Source organism: Cynocephalus volans, chromosome 5 (genome assembly GCF_027409185.1).
Source record: "Cynocephalus volans isolate mCynVol1 chromosome 5, mCynVol1.pri, whole genome shotgun sequence".
Lineage (NCBI taxonomy): Eukaryota > Metazoa > Chordata > Mammalia > Dermoptera > Cynocephalidae > Cynocephalus > Cynocephalus volans.
This window is the reverse complement of record NC_084464.1, coordinates 155017429-155040122: the sequence shown is the minus strand read 5'-3', so window position 1 is coordinate 155040122 and position 22694 is coordinate 155017429. Positions and strand designations below refer to the sequence as shown.

At 43.1% G+C, this 22694-nt stretch overlaps 1 protein-coding gene across 4 annotated transcripts in view; it reads right to left on the bottom strand.

Moving 5' to 3' along the window:
• ARID1B (AT-rich interaction domain 1B) overlaps nucleotides 1-9984 on the bottom strand; it is a 405100-nt gene extending 395116 nt beyond the window's left edge. For 3 of the 4 annotated variants that reach the window (XM_063096175.1, XM_063096176.1, XM_063096177.1), the window contains exon 1: nucleotides 8221-9984. In XM_063096175.1, coding sequence (XP_062952245.1) covers nucleotides 8221-9984 — 1764 coding nt within the window. Of the gene's footprint in view, nucleotides 1-7721; nucleotides 7742-8220 lie in introns of those variants that run through there. The other variant, XM_063096178.1, reaches the window with a different exon arrangement.
• Between the last annotated feature and the right edge of the window lie 12710 nt (nucleotides 9985-22694).

Sequence of the window (22694 nt, the reverse complement as noted above, 5' to 3'; positions counted from 1 at the left end):
AGTGAAGGGTTCAACCCTACCCAGCAGGCAACATTTCATATAAGGAAACTGAGCCCCTGCCGGACCACAGAGAAAATGGGCACTGAAGCATACAAAAGAGCCAAGGTCTGACCGACTCCAAGCCCACGATCTTTCCACTACACCACGATGCCTCATAATATAGTCTTATTCTCTCAAAAATCCTCATAATCACAGAAATAAACTCATCTACATCAAACACACCAGCCCCCTCAGAAATGTCTGCCTCTTCAGAAAGATACTTGCTCAGCAGTAGCAATGTTTTACATTTCTATTTCCAAGGTCATTTATAATTCGCTGGGTAAAGAGAATTTATTATAAAAAATATGAACTGGAAACAGAAAATCTAAAGTACCTTAAAATGGATTTATAGCTCGATATATAAACACTAATCTTAAAATTTATTTCTTAAAATTTCAGATATTAGATGCCAAATTCTAGATGAATTTTAGATTTGCCAATCATTTCAAAATAAGGCTATGAAGTATGGTGAGTGGTTTAACTTCTAAAACATTCATCACAAAATGAAACAGGAGATACTAAGAATTCTGGAACTGCCTCCACTAATCATCAATGCCTCGCTTTCTGAAAGGTTTATTTCAGGACCTAGAAGCAGTAGCTGAATTTACTCCTCAGCCAGCATACATTATCTAAACAGTTACCAAAAATACCCCAGCAATCTAAGTATCTTCCTAAATCTGAGCAGACTGTTTTAACTTTTTTTCCAAGAGTCTGTGTAATATAGAAAACTGAGAAAAAGAAAAAGGACCATTCTATATAAATTTCAAAGTGATTACATTCTCCTTCTTTTAGTTATTATTCTCCACACTGGATCTATATTTTGCTCTGGCACAAGGCCCGTAATTGATTGATAAAAATGGAAAAAAGTCATAGATCACATAAACTATATCACAACAACCTCCAATTACTTGTTTTGCCAAAATCCACTCCCCATCCTACAAAAAAGCAGGCCAACAGACTGCTGACCCACATGGTTGCTATTTGCATTTTATTTAAAGGAGCCAGTTCTAAGTCAATGATGCCAAAAATACCATGACCCAGGTACAGTGGGAGCCAGTTTTAGCAGCATCTCTGCATTTATCTGCACACAGAAGCAGCAGCGGTCCCCAGACCTCAGCTATTGTCTGTGTCTGCCCCAGGATTGATTACGAAAATGGGTGCTCGAAAAATATTTGCTAACTTTTTATCTAGAGTAGATATTTATCTAACATAGACCTCACAGCATACACAAATCCTAAATGTTTACATCTTAAAGAGACAATTGTTGCTTCCCAGTAAATACTCTTAAATAACAGTTCCTCTGTGTCCTCTGTAGAACTGGTGCTAAAAGTACATAACCGATTGTATGAAGATGTGAACATGTACCAGCATCAATAGCAGCTCAAATACAATTCTAACATTCAACACGAAAAAAATCCTGCTCATAAGAAAGACTAACCAGTATCTAAGAAGTATCCCTTCACAGCTGCCTCTAAAATTTAATTGAAAGGTCAGTCATCATAATTTAGTAATTTTTCCATGTACAAAGAATTTCTGCAGTTTTAGAGAACCAAAAAGTAAAAACATGGGTGGGAAACACAAATTGGGGGGCAGAGAAAACTATGAAAAAGGACACAGCATCATCTGGACTAATGGTTGTTTGCTCTCAGCTGGGGGGACAGGATGCCCAAAAACTTAAAACACAGAAAGAATAGAAAAAAAGAATCACTGTAAACGACTTTCACTAATAGCAGAGAGCTAAAACTAATAACTTTTTTAAAAAGGTTAAAAATGCAAAAGGTGAGAGAAATAAGAAAAGGGAAAAGGGATCCTGGTAATAGCTCATTTGCATGCCCTATTATCTAACAAAGTCCCAAGTTTCTCTCAACAAAATACCCCAAACCTTTAAGCTTTAGAAAGGTTCCAAAAAGCTGCTTTTAAGTTTTTAATGACCTAACTGGCAATGAAACAACTAACCTACACCTACACGACACACACCTCCAAACAGACCAAATCTATGAGGATTTCCCCAAAGTTAGAACTGGGAGGAAGTAATGGACCAATAAAAAATACAAACAAACAAAAACACCATTAATGTTCTGCTGAAACATCTGAGGAAGAATTTACTAATAAACTATGAAGTGGCAAAATTAATGGTTACAAAAAAATTATTTCACTAATACACATTAGTAACTAACAATTTTAAAGTCTGACATAAAAAAGGAAGAGAAAAATATTTTTTATTTCACTTTGGAAAGATGAAAAACTTCTGGATATGGATGGCGGGATGGCTGCACAACAGTGCGAATGTACTTACTGCCACAATAGGCTGTGTACCTAAAAATGCTCAAAATGGTAAAGTTTATGTTATGTATATTTTACCACACACAAAAATGTACATACAGGTAATTTTTTAGCATCCTATTACCAAAAAAAATGTGGGATTGTAGTTTAGGATTTTCTTCTAGATTTCATCAAATACGGCTTCCCTTTCAGAGACACCAAATAAAGACAGACACGTGAGATCCTCAAGGTTCATCATTCATCAGACATGGAGAAGGGCATCCCACAGAAGACGTCCCACAGAAGACGGCCAGCAGGGGCCGAATCGCGTTCATTCCAAAAGGACTGTCTTGCTATGACAGATCTATTCCAGATTGTGCTGCCATCTACCTGGTTTTAATAATGGCAATGAGAGTGTCTATCTGTAAGCCATATATGTTTAAGACTTTAGGGCTTTCGTCTCTTTTCTAGCAATAAATGTCATTCAAGAAACAAATTCACTTCATCATTAGTTCATCTGTCAGACTTGGTAGGCTTCTAATATTCTTGGCATTGATCCATACAGAAGTGGGTTTGAAAACTGTCTACTGGATCCTATTCAAATAAGTAAATGCAAGGAAATAGTTCTCTTAGAATTACTACAAGTCAAAGACTTTGAAAATAGAACATGTTTGGTGAAAACTTACTGCGGAAAAACATACTCTACTTTGTTAATTCACTCAGTCACTCAATTGAGGTGAATTAATAAACTGAAACTATAGTGTGTGTATATATACGTGTGTGTGCGTCTCTCTCTCTCTATATATATATATTTCCATTGGTTCGGATGTTAGCATAAGGCAAAGTAAGTGAATACTTAAGTACACTTAGGTTCATGATAACTAAGTGATAACTAAATCATTTTCTTTTCATCAAATTTGTAAGAGAAAAAGTCACTAAAGTATATCAAGTTTTTAGATCGGAATTAATTCACTCGATCACCCAATTAAACCAAAAAGGGCCACTTGATCTTACATAAATAGCCTCCAAAATGGAAAAAGCAATGCTATATAATAGGTCCACATCTATGATATATAAATACACTCTCAGTGGATTAGCAGTTCCGCCTGGTAGTTCTCCCCCACACCACAGGGATCTGGGACTTGGGACTTCTCATCCTCATGAATGCATACTGCAAGTGTGCGCCACCACTTTGCATACTCACAGAGAACCTGCAAAAACCTCCTGTTCAAGAAAGGGCAGGGTGCAAAGGCATGCAACCAAAAACCACCCAATTTCAAAAAGGCCCATGAGGTGGATATGGCCCTTAAGTATAAACAGCATTGTTAAATGTCATAAAACTTTTATGACATCCATTTTGAAAATCTAAATATTTCCAAAAAAATAAAGAATAGAATTGAGTTCTATTAATATTCATTTTCAGCCTCCATAAATTTAAGTAACATATGACAGCTCTACCAAACATATCAACCTCAAATTCACGAGTCTACACACAACCCAAAAAAAAAGTGACACATGAAATATTAGTCCCTTTTCCACAAATACGGATCAAAGCACATAGATCCATGACCTGAGCAGTGTCAGTCTCCTATAGAGTGAGAAAAGCCTCCAGATTTGGGACACCAGCAAAAAGCTAATACAGTTTTCTATGTCATTACGTCCAAAATTTACACACACAACCCCGTCAGTCTTCAAAATAAGTAGAAAAATTTCATGAACCCCTAACAAATTTTAAATCAAACCACTCCTCTCCTAGGAGAGGACAGGGTTAAATAAACTAAATGATTACCTTTTTGGTTTGCCTGTGACACTGGATTTATCCTAGGAAAATAAGTGTTCCTATTACATGAGAAGTCATCTTTTTACACCCTGCTACAAATTATAAAGAAATAACATCCATTAATAAGAAATAGAAATAGAGCTGAAAACTTAATCCCATTCTATTACACCTGTTTTCTTTAAAAGGAGTCTGTATCTAGTAAAATTATCAAATGAGTTTATATTAAGAGTTCCTCTACATTGTCTTGTATTTTCGAAATTGATTCTCAAACAGGAATTAATGCTATTTTTATATCAGAGTGAAGATGTTTTCTTCAATTCTAGTAAAGAAGCACAATATTTAGAGGTTAAGTACATTAGTAAAAGTGCCCAAGTGTGAGCTACATTATGTCCATATCTATAACACAATTCTGATACAATATGATGTTGAGAAAAATAGGAACAAGTATGAAAAGCCTTGCCAAAAACTCATTACTAAATATAGACAAATAAAACCCTCAAAAAAGGGGGAAGGGGTAGTTTAAGGTTTCACATTATAGACCCAAGAATAAGCTATTCCCTGAAGTATACACTTATTGATTTAATATTAACATAAACATAAATTTAAGTAATAGCTGTCTTAAACATGGTTGCTACTTAAAAAACATTGTCAAAAATAAGTAGCACAAAAATCAGGATTCCTGATGAAAACAATTTTAAGCCATGCATAATTTCATCCCAGATAGCTTAGATAAACAGAGAACTGCAGATATTTTTGTTATGTTTTCATTTTTGTTTTTTACTTGATAGGCCTTTTCTATGAACTCGTTACCAAGTCCACCTGTTCTAACAGCCATCCATGCCCTGACAAATACATAAATTTAGGCCACAAAAATTTCTTTGTAAGATTTAAATATCAGAGAGCCTAAGATTTCATTGGGAGGGGAAGTGAAAGTGATGCTGTGATACAATGTATCTTATACACAGTTTAAGGTAATCAGAAACAAATTTGTAGCTTCCTGCTTTGTAAGCCGGCTAATCACTCTTCTTCTATGGTAAATAAGGCTTTTTTATTATATTGTATTATGTTCTATAAAACTAAAGTTAAAACAACATTAATGTAATTCAGTACAAATGAGGACATCATATAAAACACTGTGTATGTGAGTAGACATCAATATTCCTTTTGAGACTGCTCTATGTGAATACTTATCTCACAAAAATGCAGTAACAAACTGCAATGTAAAATGGCTTATTTCACTTTTTAAAAATACCCTCCTTCTATAATACATGCGTAAGTTTTGCTCCAAATTACGAAAACATTTGCCACCCAATATAAACCATTTCCTAAAATCAAAAATGAAACCAAATATATTAAAAGCCAAAAAATTTTTATCATTTAACAATGTAAGTTAACAGTATTTTATGACCCTATAGTCAGGTAGTAATTTAATATTTTGGACAAATGGCTGTTTCTTAGTATAATTATCATAACAAATACTAAATAATACTAGTCTTCCAAAAAGAAAAGGGGGAAAAAAAGAGAGAGAGCATAAAAAAGACACATTCTACATGTTATACGGTAAGGTACTTAAAAAGAAATCTGTGAATCTAGAATCTAGGTCATATGATCGTCAATTTTTCTCCCTCAAAAAAAAAAAAAAAAAAAAAAAGCTATTCCCAAGGGTCATACTGAGGACATAATGGATTTACTCTCATTCCCAGAAAACAAAATACTTAAAATGATTGGTGCCATTAAGAAATAATACTCTGAAGTAACATGGAGCTACATCTGCCTCTACCTTCATTTGTTTCTAGTTTACAATGATGTGAATTTTAAAACGCTCCTTTAAAAGCAAGCTGACAAAGCACAGCTTTTTAAAATTAATTACGTGGGTTTATTTACATGAGGCTTCCCTATAATGATTTTACTTGTGTGCATCAAAAATAAAAATTGAAATCACAAGTTTTTAAATCAAGAATGGAAAAATATATTATCATTAAAAGTAAAACTCCATTAACTAAAGATCTGAACTCAGAGGACACCAGTGTTCAGCCTAGGATTCGCATAATTATTTGTTACATGCAGCCCTTCACTCACTCTGACAAGGCCCTTCGCTAAGATTCGATTATTACTAAAATACACGTTCCTAAAATAAATGAGCTGAATAAAAATATATATACAACCACTGTTACTCCCTTTAGCAGATTAGAATTTTGAAAATGTTCACAGCAAAGACCTCAAATTATTTGGAAGAAACACACCCAGTACAACTTGCTTGTAATACAGTTTCCCGATTCCACTGTGTAAGCAATTCAAATAAGGCTCACATTACCTTATCTAACAAAATAATCAAGGGAAAAAAAGATTCTTGGGGCATTTCTGTATTCTCCAAATCAGAAGCAAATATAAAATGATTTTCAGTAGGTCACAGGCATTTCTATTTTCCCCCTTTGAACTAATTGTCGTCAGCGAAATTGATTTTCTCATTTCATGTTTTTCAAAATATGTCAGTTATAACTAAAACTCCTCATCCACACACATTCAGAAGTGCTAAAACACAAATAACTAGAACTATACCTTCAATCTTGTTATAAGGCTAATTAAACATCACCAAAAGATATTGCTGTATATCAGAATCTTGAAATTTTTAGTTATATTAAACTATGTGTGTTGATACAATTCAATTTTTTTCATAGTTGAACCTGTAAAGGGCAGACTTGTATAAAAGCTTTACAAATCCAAAAATTAGAAAAATTCATGGTTTAATTACTTTTCAAGGCCATATCCTCAGCCTACAATTAAAGTCCATGATATATGTAACGTGCGTGGTGCAAGATTGTCACCAAAGATCTGAATTTTGTAAATGCTCAGGACTGGACACCAGCGTAATGTTTTTCTGTGTTTAATCCTCTTATTAAAACTGATTCATAACCATTTAAGCTCTAAATAATGTCCAGCCTTACATCTGCTTGTAATAGAGCTCAGTTATTATTTGTGGCAGGAATTTTTGTGACTGTACTGCTCAGCACTTCTATTTACATCAGCAGTGCTAAATGCCCAATGGTGAGAGGGGAGCCAATCAGATGGCAGATTAGATGTCAACTCAGAGGCAGCTGTCTGGAGACTATTACAGCCAGTTTACCTCCACAATTCAAATTCCAAACCTTGCAAAGGAGATCAAGTCAGTCTTTAGGCTCAGCCTACTAGCAAGAAACAGCAAGAACACAGGGCACTTCCTAATCGCGCTGGAAGACTTGGGTGACAGCAAAATAAAGAAAATACAAATAAAAACGATCCAAAAAGACCCATTGTCCCTGGTCTGCTACCTTACTGGATTTGCTGAATAAAACGTATGCCTAATCCATGACCAAAACAAGTTCAATTGATCCGGAATGTGCTCCTTTAACAGGGCCTCTCTGTTGAAGGTGACTCCTTTCAAGCAGCCCGTAAGCCTAATAATGGATTTCCCCGGCTATTTTTAGGAAGAAACGAGTATCTTTTCGAATATTTTACCTCCACGTCGTTGTAAACGTTGGTATTATTCTTGCTCGCAAACATTTAAAAATCGAAGAACGCATCGAATATCTCCGGACGGCTCTGCGTAACTCAGAACACCCCACTCGCTTGTCACAAAGTAACCCCTTTTCCCTGCCTTTACCGTGCAAGCCGAGAGAGAACGTGCCGTGGCTAAAGGTGGGAGAAAGTTCCTCATTCTTTCCCCAGTTAGAGCACATTGTTGGCGCTACCCGAGCGGATCCGCTCAGCGTTCCCCGCAGACCGTGCTGGCCGGGAGAGCCTATTTCGTTACAAAAGCACCGAGTCGCCCCCACCGCCCCGAACGGCTTCCTCGCGGGGGGTGCCCTGGAATCTCGACCCCGCTCCGGAGCAGGGGGATGGGGTGGGGGCGAGGGTGCGGGCGCCCGGAGCCGAATCCGCCGGGCCCGGCCGAAGCCGCCCTCGGCCCGGACAGCGCGGCCGGGCGCGGGCTGCGCCCCGACCTCCTCGGGAAGCGGCCGCGGGTTAAGACGGCTTCGGGCGCCGCGCCCCCGCCTCCCCCGCGGGAGGACGGGGAAAAGTACACGGCCAAGAAAGAAAGTCAGGCTCGCGGCGCGGCGAGGCCGCCGGGCGGAAGCAGGCCCGGCCGGCGCGGGGGTTACCTGGGATCTGCCCATGGTCGGTCCGGGGGTGCCGGGGCTCATCGCCGGGTGACTCCTTTGTTGCGCGGCCGCCCAGGCCGGGCTGGCAGCGGCGTACTGGGCGCCCATGTCCTTGCCCAAGCCCATGCCCGCGGCCGCCTGCTGGCCGCCCGCCGCCGCCCCCGCTGCCGCCACCGCCGCCTGGGACTGGGGCTGCGACGGCGGCGGCGGCGGCGCGCTGGGGCTGCTGTAGTCGGGGTAGCTGCCGCCGTAGCTCCGCATCATGGGGCTGGGCGAGGTGAGCAGCTGGTTGAGGGTCGGGGTGGCCCCCGACGGGTGCTGGTTCTGCCCGGCGAAGCGCTGGAAGCCCCCCGCCGCCGCGCCGGCGGCCGCCTTGCTGAGGCTCGCGGCCCCGCCGCCCCCGGGGCCCATCATCATGCCGCCGCCCTGCTGCCGGGGGGAGCTCAGCACCCCGTACCCCGAGGACGAGCCCCCATAGCCGCCGCCGCCGCCTCCTGCTGCTGCTGCCGCCGCCGCCGCGGCCGCCGCCGCCGCCGCCGCCACAGCTCCCGCTCCTGCTCCTCCTGCTCCTGCTGCTCCTCCTCCTCCTCCTCCTCCGCTGCCTCCTCCTCCTCCGCCGCCGCCGCCGCCGCCCGCGCCGGGCCGGCTGTAGCCCGGATAATGGTTGTACTGGCTGTTGGGGTACCCTTCGTGGGAGTTCTGCAGGGGGTCCATGCTGCTGGGGGCCCCGGCGGCGGCTGAGGCGGAGTGCATCATCCCCATCCCGGGGCTTTGTTGTCCGCCATGTTGATCAAAGCAAGGCCCAGTGCGGCCGCCGGGGCCGCCGCTAGCAGGGGCAGCGCTGCCATAGTAATTATTAAACTCCGAGACGCCCGCCGGGCCGCCGCCGCCGCCGCCCCCGGGCACGGCGACCGGCGGCTGCTGCTGCGCGCCCAGGGCGCCCAGGCCCGGGTGCTCGTAGCGGCCGCCCGCCGGCTCCCCCATCTTGGGCGGCGCGTCGTCCTCGTCGCCCGGCTTGCTCAGCAGAGGCTGGCCCGGGGGGTCGGCCTGGCCGCCCGCGGCACTGTCCTTGGCGCCTCCATGTTGCGACTGCTCCATGTCGGGGCCGGGCTGAGGCGCGCCGCCGCCCGCGCCGCCCAGGCTGTTGTTGTTGGAAATGGGATGTTGCTGCTGCTGCTGCTGCTGCTGCTGGAACTGGTTTAGCTGCTGCTGTAGTGCGTGGTGGTGGTGGAGGTGGTGGGCATGGTGGTGGTGGTGGTGGGCATGGTGGTGGTGGTGGTGCTGCTGGTGGGACGGCGCGGCGGGGGCTTCGCCAACGGTTTTCAGTTTGTGGTTGGGGAGCAGCCCCGTCTCCATGGCCGAGCCCGGGCCCGACGAGGAGGAAGAGGAGGACGCCGCCGCCGCCGCCGCGGAGGAGGAGGAGGAGGACAGCGCGGCGGCGCTTGCACCCTCCTTGAGAGCCGCCTCGGAGCCGCCGCTCTTGGCGCTGTTAGTGCTGGCGGCGGCGGCGGCCGCAGCGCTCGCGTTATGGGCCATGTTCAGTTGGTGACGGGGATGCAGGGGGTGGTGGTGCACATTATTCAGGCCGCCGTCGCCGCCGCCCCCCAGCATGGGTCCCGGTGCCGCCGCCGCGCCGCGCGCCCCCGCCTCCAGGTCCCGGGCCCCGGGCGCCGGCCGCGGCCCGGGGGGCGCCCGCCGCTCGCCGCTGCCCGCCCGCGCCCGCGCCCGCGCCGCCGCCGCCGCCGCTGCTGCCCGCGCGGCCATGATCGCCGCGGCGTGGCGAGGCCGGGCGGGGGGCGGGGGGAGACGACAAGCCCCACTTTTTAGTCCGCGGCCCCTCCTGTGCGCATCCACGCGGCCCGCCGGGAAGCCGCCGGCCCCCTCCCCCGCCCGGGCCCCGCCGAGAGCCGGGCCGGGGGCGCGCCTTACGGTCTGGGCCTGTCCCCGCTGTGTGCTTTCATGGTCAAAGTTTTTAGTGCAGGTTTAAACGAAACTTTTCTCTTTTCCTCGCTAACCCGGATATGGGGAAATGCACGACTGGCTGAGCCCGTCGGGCCCAGCATGGCACGAGAGGGAGCCGAGCGAGCGCCCGCAACTATTATCCACTTCTCTCGGGTCACTCCTGTGCACTCGTAAAACGCGGACTGGACTCGTCCCCGGGACGCCGGGGCGCCGGGGCGCAGCCTCGCGGGCTCGGGGCCGGGGCAGGCGCGGCGGCCGCTCGGAGCGCGGCGGCCTGGGGCGGCCCGAGGCTGCACTTGCCCCCCGTGCCTCTGTCTCCTTGCCAACCGGGCGTTCGTCTGTTTGTTTTCACGTCTAAAAGGAACGATACAAAGGTGGGAAACGAGTCTGACGAGCAGACAAAAGAGGGAGAAGGGCTGGGGAACAAAGTTGTCTGTTGGCCTCGGAGGTTGCGAAGAGCCGACGGAGAAAGGAAATACTTAGGCGGTCTGTACAAAAGCACGGTCGCTCCCAGGAGTTACGTAATTTTTCAGAACGTTAGCCTCTGTGCCTTGATTTCCGGCCATCAGCGTGATTCCTACAACTTCTTCCAACTGCAAAATTAGAAAAGATTTTAGGTGAAGGTTAGCTGCATTCAAAGAGCACTGTGCCTTGTACACAGCAGGTACTCAATAAATGCTTATGATTGACTGCACTTGCCCCAAAGATAATATTTACAGAGCTGTTTTTTAAAGCACCTTAGATATGTGTTAGGCTTATCGGTGAAAACTCAGAGTATTCCCAAAGGAGCATTTTTCTTACAATGCACCTGGATGCCCTCTCTCAAACATGTAGAGTGGTGTGTTATGCTCCAAACAACTTTCACGTGAAAACGTAACTATTGGTGCCATAACAGCGACAGCTAAGGTTTATCTCATATCTTCATAAATCTATACACTTTTCATCATATTTCAGAGGTTAATAGGCACAGTTAACCCTCTTGATATGAGTTCATTTCTAAGTAATGTGAAACAAAACTTTTAAAATGATGTTATATTTAATAAATATAATAGATCAATATAACATAAAACAAATCTAATCCTAAGGCAGAAATGTTCTGTACTTTACTCTCTAAAAAATAGTGTCTATTGTTTAATCACTTTATAATGTTGTAAATGTTTTTATTATTCTTAATTTATTACCTAGTAACATCCTGAATATCTTTAATAGCAATACTTCTTAACCTAAGCAAATGGCTGAGTTGTACTAGTGTGGATTCAGTTTTCATTGGGAGAAAGCATTTAAAACCAGAGCTTTCCAGAGGTCACACTGGCAGAAATAACACACATGATTTTGGTAGAGTGTAGTTTTCCAAAATCATTTCATTCTCCAGTTTTTCATAAAAACTGACTTAGTTTATTTCAGCTGCAGTGGTTATTTGCTTGACCAAGTGTAAATATGCTACATGACTAAATAGAAAACGATTGACGGAAAAAACTGGTGACTAATTGGGGAGGAGGAAGGGGGAATCAGGTGCACACCCAAGGGTCATTATAGAGTACAGAAACAACAAATTGCAATTCTATGCAAACAACTGGAAAACAAGGGTATATCATCATGTGTAAGAGAGAATAACAGAACCATAAGATGAATTCATGCCAAATCATTCATCAGTTTTTGCCAAGAGAATACTACGTCTTTGTTAGTGTGCCTTTTTGACATTTTTCCCTGGATTTTCTCCCTTCATATATTCAAATTCATACTAATTATATACATTACACCATATAAGTTGAGTTTCTAAAGTTTTCCATAGGCAAATATAAATATATGTCTGTTTTGTGTTTTGTGTCTATATACATATATTCTAAAATCAATTACATATTTATACTTCTAGACATTTATGTCAAACAAAATATATATATAATATACAAGTGCACTTTTTTAAATTGATAAAGTATGTCAAAGTCAATTCATACAAGTGTAGACATATGTTGTGGCTTATTTTCACAACTAAGCCTAAAAGGGAAAATGAGTCACCGACTTCAGCTATGGCCCTTTTCTTTAAATTATTTTTTCATAGCTAAAAAAAAAAAGGTACATAAGTCAAAATCTCTTTTAATTCCATTTGCTTCAGCAAGTCAACTAGAAGATTGGAACCAAGAAGCTATAAAATAGAGCGCCCCCACCCTAGCACAATGAAATCAGTCTACTGTAAAAGGCAACACATGCCAGTTTTTCCTCCCCAATGGCAGATGCCACACCCTAAAGCAGACAGAAGGCACTGCAGCCTGTAAGAGAAGCACAACACAAAGGCGGCAAGACTTGGTTTTGTCTTTTAAGCCACAGAGAATGCTGAAATACCTTTTTAATAGCGTTTTGCTGAAGATAAGTATTGGACTAATATTCATTCAAGTTATGCTTTTCGAACACACCTCAGAGAAGCAAAATAAAAGCCTCTTGTAGTTTCATTTAAAAATCCAGGGCTTGATAAAGAAAATAGCTATTGTCAGGGGTCTGTTGTAAAGTGATGAAATAAGTTCACATTTCACAAAAGCGCAACTTCAACTATAGATTATAATTTCTATTGTGTCCCTTGCCTCAATTATCCTATGTGGCAAATCTTCCTTATTGTTTCCTTTTGATGAAATAAGGCACTAGAAATCACTGCATTCATTTTTCCTAATGAATTCCTTAATTTTACACCTCTTCCCTAAATTTGAGACCACAATGACAACTTTAATAAGTTATTGTAACCACAAAGAAGCCACGGAGGTGAAGGCCCAAAAGCTGCCAGTGGCTGGTCTGCACCCAAAGCAGACCTCCCATCCACAGGGTGCTCCCCAGGCCTTCATGTTTAGCCAGAGGATTACCCATTATTTTGTTAAACATTCCTTTTTGGTTACAAAAGAGTTTTTTTTCTTTTTCTTTTTTTTACTACATGGAAATATTAATATTCAAGTACTCCTTTTGAATAAGTTTTAGGGCAGTGAATAAAAGGCTCTTCAACTTGCCCACTTAAAGAGGATTGAGCCAGATGGTAGTTAGGAATTCCACAGTTCTGTTCTTTTTGCCTCATCATAGCCCATCATACTCTGTTTGCTTTCAGATTAGTCCCTTTTTACTGTCCTACTTATTTATCCAGTGCTGAAACTATCACGATTCGCTGCTCATCATATTTCTCAGTATTCTTTACGTAATTTAGAAGCAATTTAGAATAAAGCCCTGTCAAGGTTTTACAAATAAGAACTATTAAAGAATAAGGCTTTGGATACTTGCTTTCCTTTTAACAGTTATGAGAAATGCGATGAATGGGGCTAATGGGATTTCCCTACTGATCTTGGTCAGGGACTTAAAAAAGCACTAAACAATTGTCCTTTTCACTTCTCCGATTTAGACGTTAGCAGTGAATAACTCTGAGCCAATACAATATGTGGGATATAGCATTTGATTTGAAACAAGTATGCAAGTTAACCATGGCCCATAAGTTCACAATACAAAACAATTAGGTAGGATTTGAAAAAACCTAGGCAAAAAATAACTTAAATAAATTTGGGAACTATGACAAATAGCAGCACTATTAAAATTAAGTAGCACTAAGAAAATTACAGTGGGGATAATAAACCTGCATAGGGATAAACTATACTTACTCATTCAACAATTTACCTCGAGTCTACTTTGTGCCATGTCCTGAAAATAAAAAGTATTACCTTGGTCCTGTCCTTAACAGTGGAGGTAAACAATGAACAATTACACTAAAACATCCTGAGGTCTGCCCTTCAATGTCCTGGAGGATTTGGCCAGTAAAGAAGCAAGCTCAGACTTCCCCAGCCAACAGCATTTCCTGCAGCTGTGCCTTGGCTTTCAGTAGCGGCACCTGACCCTAAATCCTCAATCTGACATAGCTCTGCCATCACCGTTGAGGGTGAACTTCCAGAACCTTAAGTCAAATTTAACCCTTGTCTGCTACAATTTCTCTCCAAACTCCCTAGAAACATAGTAACAGCAGTGAAATAAATGAAGAAACACCTTATCACATTTTAAAACAGTGTGCTCTTGTCTTGGACTGTCCATGTTTTGAATAGCATGCAATATTTTTATTACAGCCTCGTTCATAACTTTTCTATAACTTATAGACAGATGTATGTTCAATGGCATTTGTTTCCTTTTATTTGCAGTATTGTCCTCATTCATTTTGCCATCACTGAAAATCACTTACTGAGCACCTACTCGTGCTTTTCAATATTCTACTACATTATCTCATGTAATCGTTTATATGGCACCTATCATTGATGACCTGATGCTTGGGTAAATGCACTTTATAGATAACTCCAATCTAATCCCTCAGAGACAAATACTAGGGTAGTAAACATTTGAGATCATGTATAATAATCAGATACACACAGGCAAGTCCTTTGGAGGTCTAATCACCTCGACTTTCTGGAAAGGTTTCAGTGACTTATCTGAGGGCCTTCTGGGTCTCTCACAGATGTGAGTAATTGCATCATAGTACATGTAGACTAAAAATAAGGCTACCTTTCAAGCACAGTAAATCCCAAACAACAATAACTTGTGGATTAATGTAGCACATGCCTGATTTTTATTTCACTCAGCTTATATTCAGTCACCCTGTCCCTAATTCATTAAGAGAGTCAGTGTGCATTTTAAGGGTTTATTGACAGTCTTTTGATTGTTCTGGTAAGAGCCAAAGTCTTGGTTAATGCTTATTTTACACAAAATCCCATAATTTCATTGAGGAATTTGCTTATTAATGCATTCCCCTATAAATGCCCAAGTTGTTAAGTACAAAGATTTTTCTTCTCTCCCCAACTAAAAGGAATGTTCCACATTGCAACATATTACTCTTAAAACTTAAAATTCAGTGGGCTGTCCTTGGCATCTTCTCTGACCCTCAGGTGACTCCTCTCTCAAGCTTTGCTTCTCTGTGTGGTGTAGGCGACTGACTCTCCTTCTCAAAGACCATGTGTGCTAAAAGGTTTCCCTCCCAAATCCTAACCCACGAGGAGCAGCTGTCAAGGGGACTTCTTGGTTCAACCTCATTCATTCATTCAGCATATAATTGCCAAGTGCCTATTCTGCGCTGGCCGTGTGCTAGGCTCCACAGCCACCACCATGAGCAATACAAAATAAGAATTTACTGAATTGAATGTACCTGCTAAACATTAATCAGATGATCACACTAAAAAATGTGTAATAGCAAGGAGATAACGAGCTCTGAAGGGAAGACACAGGGTTCTGTGACGGAAATAGGGAGGCTGACGTAGACTGGGGGCTGAGGGAGAGCTCCCCCAGGGAAATGTGGCTTGGACTGAACACCGGAAAGCGAGGAGAAATCAACCAGGTGAGGAAGGGGAAGAGCATCGGGACAGCAGAAGGCCAGTGGGGCTGGGAAGTGCAGTGAGAACAGGTCAGGCGTGCCAGGAGTGGGGGACCACTGTTGAGATGGGGACTGCTGTGCTGGACCCGCACGCCCCATTAAATCAGGGCTTGAGTCCCAAGAGCAGTGGGAATTAACTGGAGCATCTGAACAGGGAGCAGGCACCAGATCTGGGTTATGGCCAGAACCTACTAGCTGCTGAGAAGACACAGTGGAGGGAGAGCCAGAGTGGATAGTAGGTAGATTGGGAGTCAGGCCCCAGGAGGCCAGACTGAGGCCTCTCCAGCCGGTGGGGGCTTGACCACCCTCATTTATTGAGGCTCCCAGTATGTTAAGATATTAAGAAATAATGAGAGGATCATAAAAATTACAATGAATGATTACATATTGTAATGATGAATAAGCTAACTATCCTGATTTGACTATCACATATTGTACGCAACTATCGATAGTCAACTTGGTACTCCACAAATATGTATAATCATTTATGCTTCGATAAAAAAAATAAGAAAGAAAAATTCGTTTAATGCTTACATTTCTTAAAACAGCATATTCAGCCTCAAAAATCCAATGCAATACAAATGTGCTTTTCACAGAATAACTTTTTTTTTCTTTTTTTTTTGGCTGCTGGCCAGTATGGGGCTCCAAACCCTTGACCTTGCTGTTATAACACAGTGCTCTAACCAACTGAGCTAACTGGCCTGTCCTCACAAAATAACTCCTAAGATTTATTTATTTTTAATTAATTCGTGGAGCCTTACAGGCAGTGTAGTCTGGTAATAGATCACAAGTTTAAAAACAAAAAATATGATGGACATTTTTAAATCTAGTCATGTATCTTTAGGATTAAATGTGTAACCTTGCTAGGTGACACCACCAAAATCTAAATTCAGATCTCTTTGTAAATGGCTCTCCTATTATCTGTTAGGATCAGGCATGGTCCAAGTGAGAGATGAGGGATGGTGGACTTGGATGCAGGCGGAGGGACCATGAGGATAGAGGTGAGTGACTGACCCCAAAGAGTCTGCCACCTAAGAGTGTGCAGGTTGTTCGCAGCTCAGGGCTGAGGAGATGGGTGGGGCTGCAGGTCAGCCTGATCCTTGCTTGCCACCTGTTGAGTCCTGGCACAGAGCCGAGTCCACCGGAGGAAGGGTGTCTTTTTCCAATTTGTGCAAAGCTCCATGTATGCTTGCTGTGGGCCTCCGCGAGAGAGGGACAGTGAGGAGACAACATAGAAGGACTTGTAATAGATTACAGATAAGGAGGTGAGGGATTGGAAGGATCGAGGTCTTACCTCTCACGTTTTCCTCTCCACCCCTTCTGGGCCCAAATCAATATATGAAGCAGCTAGAAATTCCAGCTTGCATCTCTCCCGTCCATCCGCTCCACCCTCTGCCTCCATCCTACCCAGTTTTCTCTACCCACACCCTACTGCTCTGAATAGCCAGCTCTGCTCAGGATAGAATCTTAGAGCTAAAGAAAGCTTAGAGGTTTAAGAAGCTGAAGGCAACTTCTCAAATCCATAGAGTGCAGATATTTTGTGGCCTGAGAGCCTTCTCCAGTCTTATCTAGGAATCTGCGAGATTGAGATGATCCTTGGAAAACCTTTCAAAACAAATGAGCCAAATGCATCAAGACACCTAACCCATGTGTTACAACTAACTCCCCTTCTCAGGGCCGCCTGTTTGCACAGCACTGGGCATCTTGCTTGTCATTGATATAAACAGTGCCTCTGTCCAATATGACTGCTTGTCCCCTGTAGTTATGCAATGTGGCTGCCCTGCTTTTTCTCATTTGCCAGATAACAGAGCTATCATCTGCAGTCCCTGAAAGGGGGCATGAGAAGAAAGCAGAAGCCTAGGTCGGGAAATGCCTGGGCCTGGGCAGTGTCTTTGTTTTGTGTCATGACTCGGCCTTTCACACCTTTCCACAGGTGCAAAACCTTAGGGCAAGCCAGCTGACATCTCTGGAGGAGGAAAAGGAGAGGCAGCTCCAAGAGCTGATGCTCCTGGCCTGCGATGCACAAGTCCAGAAAAGGGAAAACCTCAGCCAGAAAGAGTTGTATTTAATCAGTGAACCAAGCCACTTCTAGGTCGCTTTGAGCTTTATAACTATTATTATTTTACCTTTATTATGTTTGTGCTGTGTCCAGCACTTTGTGTGCATATGGCAAAGAAGCCAGGTGCCTAACCCAGTATCTGTTCTTCCCACTTTTAGAAATAGATATCCCAAGTTTTAGCTGGGCACATAGACCACCTGTTAAAAAAAAAAGAAAAAAAGAAAAAAGAAAGAAAAGGCTACATTTCCTGGACTATCTTGGAGGTAGGTGTGCCCACGTGCTTACGTGGAGATTTGGGGCAGGCTCAGGTACTGTCCACCTCCAGACTTCGTTTTGTACGAGAGAGAAATAAACTTCTATCTTGTTTAAGCTACCTATTTTTTTGCTTTGGTTTGCCTTGGGGTTTGGTTCGATTTTTTTCCTTTTTCTTTTTTCTTTCTTTTTTTAGTAGGAAACCAAATCTAAACCTAACTGAAAGAGTGCATTATGGTTTCTCATATAATCCTCACAACCGCCCTTTTAGAGTTAGGTAAACCTCTCAAGCCTTGATTTCTTCCTGTGTAAAACAGATAATAATGATACCTGCCTCACTGGGCTTCTGAGGATTAAATGAAATAATTCCTGTAAAGCTCTGAGCACAGTACCTGGCACATCGGAAGTCTTTATTTTGTTAAGAACCTTACATCTCTCTAACTAGATTATCAATTCCTCAAGGACAAAGTCCCTGTCTTCAATTTCTCTTATATCTCCTGCCACACTCAGACCAATCCTAGGTCCTTGGTGGGCTCTTAGTACTTCATTGTCAAGAGAACTTTGTGGCTGCAAACAAACATGCAAATAAAATTATTACATTCGTTTTCAAATTAATTGTTTCTTTCAATGCAGAGAACTGATATAGCTTAAGCAACAATGATTTCTGTGTGGCTACTCATTTAAAATAAAGACAGAATCCCTAACTTTTTTTTTTTTTGGTCAACTGGCTGGGTATTGGGAACAAACCCATGGTGTTATCAGCACGTGCTGTAACCAGCTGAACTAACCAGCAGCCCTCTTAACTTCTTTTTCATTCACTTAAAAGGTAGAGGAAATTTTTCTTAGAAGGTCAGGTATACCTATGACGGTAATGTAAGAGCTAAGCTGTGTTCAGAGTGCTACTTCTCTCCGAAACCGACTCTGATTTCCCATCTTCCTCTCTAGGTGGAACATGGGAAATCATTCTTCTTGTTAGCTAAAGGAGCACCATGTGGGCACGAGGCTGTAGAGAGTGTTGCAGAGTCGCTCTGAGGGTGTTTAACACTTGGGCACATCACCATAAGTCTTGGTCTATACTAGTTCAGTGTGGCATTTGTTTATAAACAACATGATTATTAGTGTTGATTGGTTTCCCATTGACCCCCACAGAATTGATGCAAAATATTCACCCTTTTCTAAGGCATAGTAAAACTCCTGTGGTTTTTGAAACCAGACCAAGAACACATGTAGAAAAGCCCATGGATTATTTTAAGTGAACTTATTTTTTTAATCTCATTAACTTTTCACCATATGCTGTTTGTTTTTTATATCCTGCATAGGCTGAAAAGTGAAAATAGACCAGGCCACTGTGTTTCATTTCAGGCACATCATTACCAGGATGACATACACAAAATCTGGGGAGTTCAGAGAAAAACAAAGTTGATTAAGGGGACTTTTAAAGATAACTTATGAAAAAAGAGTTTTAAAGCTCTGTATGTTCCATAACTAAGCAACATAGGAGGCAAACAGGAAACTGCTTCCCACCACATGAAGAGAGTTTTACCACCGGGGGCATCAGGATCTGTAGGAAGAAGGTAGATTTACACCCCAGTTCCACCTTTACTGGCTGTGCAAGTTTTGGCAATTTACTTGATATTGTGTACGTGGCAGTACATGAAACACTAAATGTCTACTTTGTGTGATTTTGTGGGGGTGAGAATTAAATAAGAGTATATGTTAAGGATTTTACATATTGCCTGGAGTTGAATAGGTAAAGAAGTTTTGTGTGTGTGTGTGTGTGTGTGTGTGTGTATCAATTTTAAATAGGATAAATGCACATCATGTGATTTCAGGAAAACCAGGTATATGCTACTCAACCTCAAACATTTCTCCTGCTACATAATTAAAATCTTTCCATTAAAGATTTATGGATTTATTCATCTGTCTAAAGGCCTTGAGCCCTGTCAAAATACAAATTTATTTATAACAAATAATACCTTAAACTGTTATCAGTTATTTACACCCTATTGTGAATATATTTTGGATCCTTTCCTGAAAGCCTGCTATGATGCAGGAGGAGAGGAGATGAGAAAGGGAACATGGGCCCCAGAGAGAAGGTGAGGAGTGACTGCAGCATGTGGGGAGGCTGCGACACTGGGGACAAATTCTATTTACTGCACAACATCCCCTCAGACACAGCCCTATGTAATGACGGGCTGCAGGTATGAAAAGGAGAGCATACCTAACTGTTGAAAAAATTGTTTTCTACCCAAATGATTCAGCCCTGTGGATTCTCACCCCATTTCCTAAAGGCTGGAACCCGAGGGTTTGTCATTGCTGACAGTGTTACACTTGACCCTGGGTGGATGAAGCTGGGTGCTGAGAGGCAAGGGCAGGCAGGGGCAGGCAGGGGGGCCTTTCCTAGGCAGGCCCAAGTTAATTCCAGGATTCTGTGGCTGGATGGGACAGTGGATGAGCAGAGCTTTTTTACTTTGAAGTCAATAATGGAGCACTGTGAGTCCCGTACACTACAAAAGAACGCTGGTGCCAGGAGGAAGGAAAGGCAGCTGCTGGCCCTAGGCCTCTGGAGCCCACATGGATGCCTTTGGCTGCCATGGTATGGATTGGGGGGTGGAGCTTCCTCACCCAAGGGGGTGCTGAGGAGAAGAGGATGGGGGAAGAAGGAAGAAACTGGAAGGGAAGGGAAAGGAAAAGGGGAGAAGAGAGGGGAGGATAGAATAACAGAGACAGGCAGACACCGTTACTAGACACATCACTGGGTCTAGGAAAAAACGGTGTTGGAAATTACAGTTTATCCTTAGATACATTTATGATTAACTAGGCCAGACCCTCTCACTAATGTGAAGTAACTCATAGAAGTCATAGAAACCTTAGGCTTAAGGTTAAAAGTGCAGAAGATGAATGAAGACTATCTTAGCCTTTCCAATTAGTGACCTTTCCTGCTGACCTTCCAGGGAGAAATACCTTGGACAGCCGCTCCACTGCCTCCACCATATTTCATAATCCCTGTCACCCTCCAATTTCTAGCCTCATCTGCTCACTGGAAAATTTCCACCTGTGATTTCTAAGGACCTTCTTTCTTCTAGGAAACTCACTCATCTTTTCTTGGCTCTCCTTTGCTTCAGTCTCAGAAATATGTATGGATATCTGAAGCATGGTGTTCCATGACTTTCACTGTGCTCCTGCTGGTTAAAGCTGGCGCGAGAGGTCTATTTTCATGATCTAAGCCCTTCTAGGTGCCAGATATGTATGAAAAGACTCAGGAGTGTGGGTGGGATGGAAGTTTCAAGGATGTTGGACTGTCTTTGACCTGAAAAAGGCACCTACTGGCAGAGATTTCAATCCTTACCTATAAAAGGAAGTGAGTGGACCAGGTGGTGGCTACTGATGGCTCTTCTCCCCACCTGACTTCCCTGAGACTGTTCTAGCCTGAAGCTCCTTCTACATGTTCTCTTTTTCCTTCACCAGCTTTTCCTCCTAGCCACGGCCCCCAACGCTGAGGCAGCTCCTGCTCCTCTTCTTTCAGAGCCCACTTCCCCGAGGCCCTCCAGCTCCTGCCGCTGCTCCTCAGGACAGCCCCGTCCTCTCTGCCCTGCCCCACTTTGGTGGGTTCTTCTCTCTGTGCCTCTGGTCGTGTCATTTCCAGCCACTTCCTTCAAAGTGTGGCTCACAACCCACCCTCTCTGAGAAGAGGTTCCTGATGAGTTCCACTTTTAATTCTTCACCCCAAGGGTCTCTCTCATACCGCTCTGACTTTACATTGCTACTTTTCTGCTCTTTCCCACTGCTTGGTAAAATCTTCCAAAACTCAGAACAAATATCACCCCCTTTGTGAAGCCTTCCTTGATCACAGTTCCCACATACCCAGTAGAATAGTCACCTTGGAGCTATGAAACCAACTTGTGAGCATCACTATTTTAGCCCTTATTATTTTATGTTGTAAATATTTGTGTGTTTATGTTCCCAGTCCTGGAATGAGTGCTCCAGGAGAGGACTCATATTTTCATATTTCCAGGGCCTAGCATAGGACCTGGTCCTCCAATGTATGCATGACCTCTGAAACCAGTCAGAGTGACAATATGGCAACAACCCTCCTCACGCTGCTACCAATGTGACTAATATATTTGAATGTCTGATACTTCCTGAGTACCCACAAGGTCCCTATGCATAAGAATGTATCCTTAGTAATCCAGTACTCTAAGGAAATTCAGCAGAACTCTTCTCATGTCATGACATGGGCAGCGAATTCTGGAAATCACTTGCTAGAGCCGTGTTTTTGCAAAGCTAGAGCCAGCTACTCTGTGCATCTGAACACACTTCATGGGGGTCCAAGCAGGAGCGAGCACATGAGGGATCACCCTCCTGCTCTCGGAGTTACAGGACTCCCAGCCTGTCCTCCTCAGAGGTCTTATTCACGAAATACAGAATTTTGCCTTGCGACATTACGAAAGAAAAGTACTCTGCTCCATGAAATGAGAGTCAAAGACTTAGAAACAGCTATCACGGATTGCTTTAATGATTCCCAGCCATCAATGGGGTGGGGGTGAGGTCTGGAGCAACATGGGGGAAATAAGACTTTTGTGAAGAGGAGCACACATGTAACTTGTAACTGGCATGCAAAAAGACTTTGTGGCCACCCTACAGAGTTAGGATTTTTTTAAAGGTGCTATACCTAAAAAAGCTTTCTCACTATACTTCCGAAGAGTTCAAGGTTATTAAATTATTAGATATAGTTATTAGGTATTTCTTTGCACTACAGAGAAATAAAATTACTAGCATGATTGATCTAAAATAGGCTAACCGTTGTTGAGTTGAAATGTATTTTCA